At 42.1% G+C, this 1944-nt stretch overlaps 1 protein-coding gene across 1 annotated transcript; it reads left to right on the top strand.

Moving 5' to 3' along the window:
- Positions 1-7: 7 nt before the first annotated feature.
- Positions 8-1169, top strand: LOC110035319 (the record flags this gene model as incomplete). The annotated part of the gene is given in 1 exon segment (XM_020739551.1): positions 8-1169. A coding segment is annotated over 1 exon segment (910 nt), but the record flags the coding sequence as incomplete, so codon positions are not given.
- Between the last annotated feature and the right edge of the window lie 775 nt (positions 1170-1944).

Genomic DNA, 1944 nt, shown 5'->3' with positions numbered 1-1944 from the left:
CTCCCGCCGCGGCCGCCGGCGGCGGCGCCGCCGTGTTACGCCGACGGCTCTCTTCTCCTCCCAAGATCGCCTTCATGTTCTTGATTAACTCCGACATAGCATTCGCCCCCGTTTGGGAACTCTTCTTCCGGGGCCACGAGCGGCTCTTCAACATCTACGTTCATGCCGATCCCCTCGCTGAGCTCGTCCTCCCGCCGACCAAATCATTCCGCGGACGCTTCATCCGGGCGAAATCGACGCAGAGGGCGTCTCCTACTCTCATCTCCGCGGCTCGCCGCCTCCTTGCTGCCGCGTTACTCGACGATCCGGCGAACGCTTTTTTTGCCCTAATTTCTCAGCACTGCATCCCCCTCCATTCTTTCAGTTACGTCTACAACGCGCTCATCTCCGACCCAGAAGTAACTTCCCCCGCCGGTTCCTTTCACCGCCGTCACCGCAGTTTTATCCAGATCGTTGCCGATGATCCCTTTCTGCACAACCGCTACATAGCTCGAGGAGACAATGTGATGCTTCCTGAGGTCCCCTTTGAAAGCTTTCGAATGGGGTCCCAATTCTTTATCCTTGCGCGACGCCATGCCCTTCTTGTTGTCCGCGAACGGCGGCTGTGGAAAAAGTTCCGGATGCCATGCTTGAAGAAGATGCGGTCGTCCTGTTACCCGGAGGAGCATTACTTCCCCACGCTTCTGGACATGCAGGATCCTGAGGGCTGCTCTGGATATACTCTTACGAGAGTGAATTGGACTGATAGTGTTGATGGGCATCCACACACTTATTTGCCTGGTGAGATCTCCGGGGATCTCATCCTCGATCTCCGGCAATCCAATTCCACCTATTCCTATCTCTTTGCTCGAAAGTTCTCGCCTGATTGTCTCAAACCTTTGCTGGCAATTGCCGAGACTTTTATCTTCAAAGATTAGGTTGCAGGTAACGGAGGTTTGAGGAATGGTGCCGATAGAATAAGCATTGGTTCCTGAAAAAAGGCGGCTTTTTTCTTCTTATAATCTTATTATTTGCTTGGAAATAGATGGGGAGTTATATGTACAGTATTCATATTCAGCTTTTAAAGGTTTTAGATTTAGATGAAAGAATTCCCTGTTATCCAAAGCTTTTGACTTATTCAATTGAAGCATTTTGTAGCATTATCCAGCCAGATTGGGCTTCTGCAAAATACTTTATTTTCAAGTTAGAAATTTTAAAGTTTTTGTCTGATTGTCTCTGTATTTTGTTGTTTCATGTTTGATTTTGTTTTCCTCTGTTTTTTATTGTTCAAGGTGGATGAAAGTGGTTTGGGATTCAATCATTTTGTTGGCCAATTTTTACTGAAGAAAAATTGGAAGCTTGGTTAAGTCTTTGATGTTCTTGCTTTGTTTCCTCTCATTTGTTAAATTTTAGATGTGCTTAAATTTAAATTAGATTTAATTCAGAAGACTTGGAAGTAGTGAATTGTTGTTATTATTTCATGTTTTCATATTGTTTTCTCATCTTCAACTTTTGTGCCTAACCCTTGTTTTTCAGAAGCAGCTCTCTGTTTTGAAGTTTTTCTTTCATGATGTGTCTAGAATGAGTAGCGGAGACTCCATTGAAGGATTCTTCTAAGATACTAGATGTCATAATGAAGCAAAGTACCAAGCACAATGCTGGGAACCTTCGCTTCTCGTTGAAATAAAGGTTGAATTATTGTTATTTTTTTGAGGCATTTTCATTCATAACTCCTGATTTTTATGTATTTACATTTCTATCGCTTATACTTTTACATTTATACAATCTAAATCCTTCATATTACATAAAAATACCACCTTTTTAATTTTTAATAGTTCAATATATCTTTTCTTGCATAGGTAATGTGGCATGTTTGTAAGAATTGAAGTTTTGGTGTTAGATATGTAAATGCGTAGGAAGTTATGTATGCAAATTCCTTTTTTTTTTTTTTTTTTTTTTTTTTTT

The sequence above is a fragment of the Phalaenopsis equestris genome, unplaced genomic scaffold, assembly GCF_001263595.1.
Source record: "Phalaenopsis equestris unplaced genomic scaffold, ASM126359v1 Scaffold197253, whole genome shotgun sequence".
Classification (NCBI taxonomy): domain Eukaryota; kingdom Viridiplantae; phylum Streptophyta; class Magnoliopsida; order Asparagales; family Orchidaceae; genus Phalaenopsis; species Phalaenopsis equestris.
This window is presented reverse-complemented; position numbering and strand designations above follow the sequence as displayed.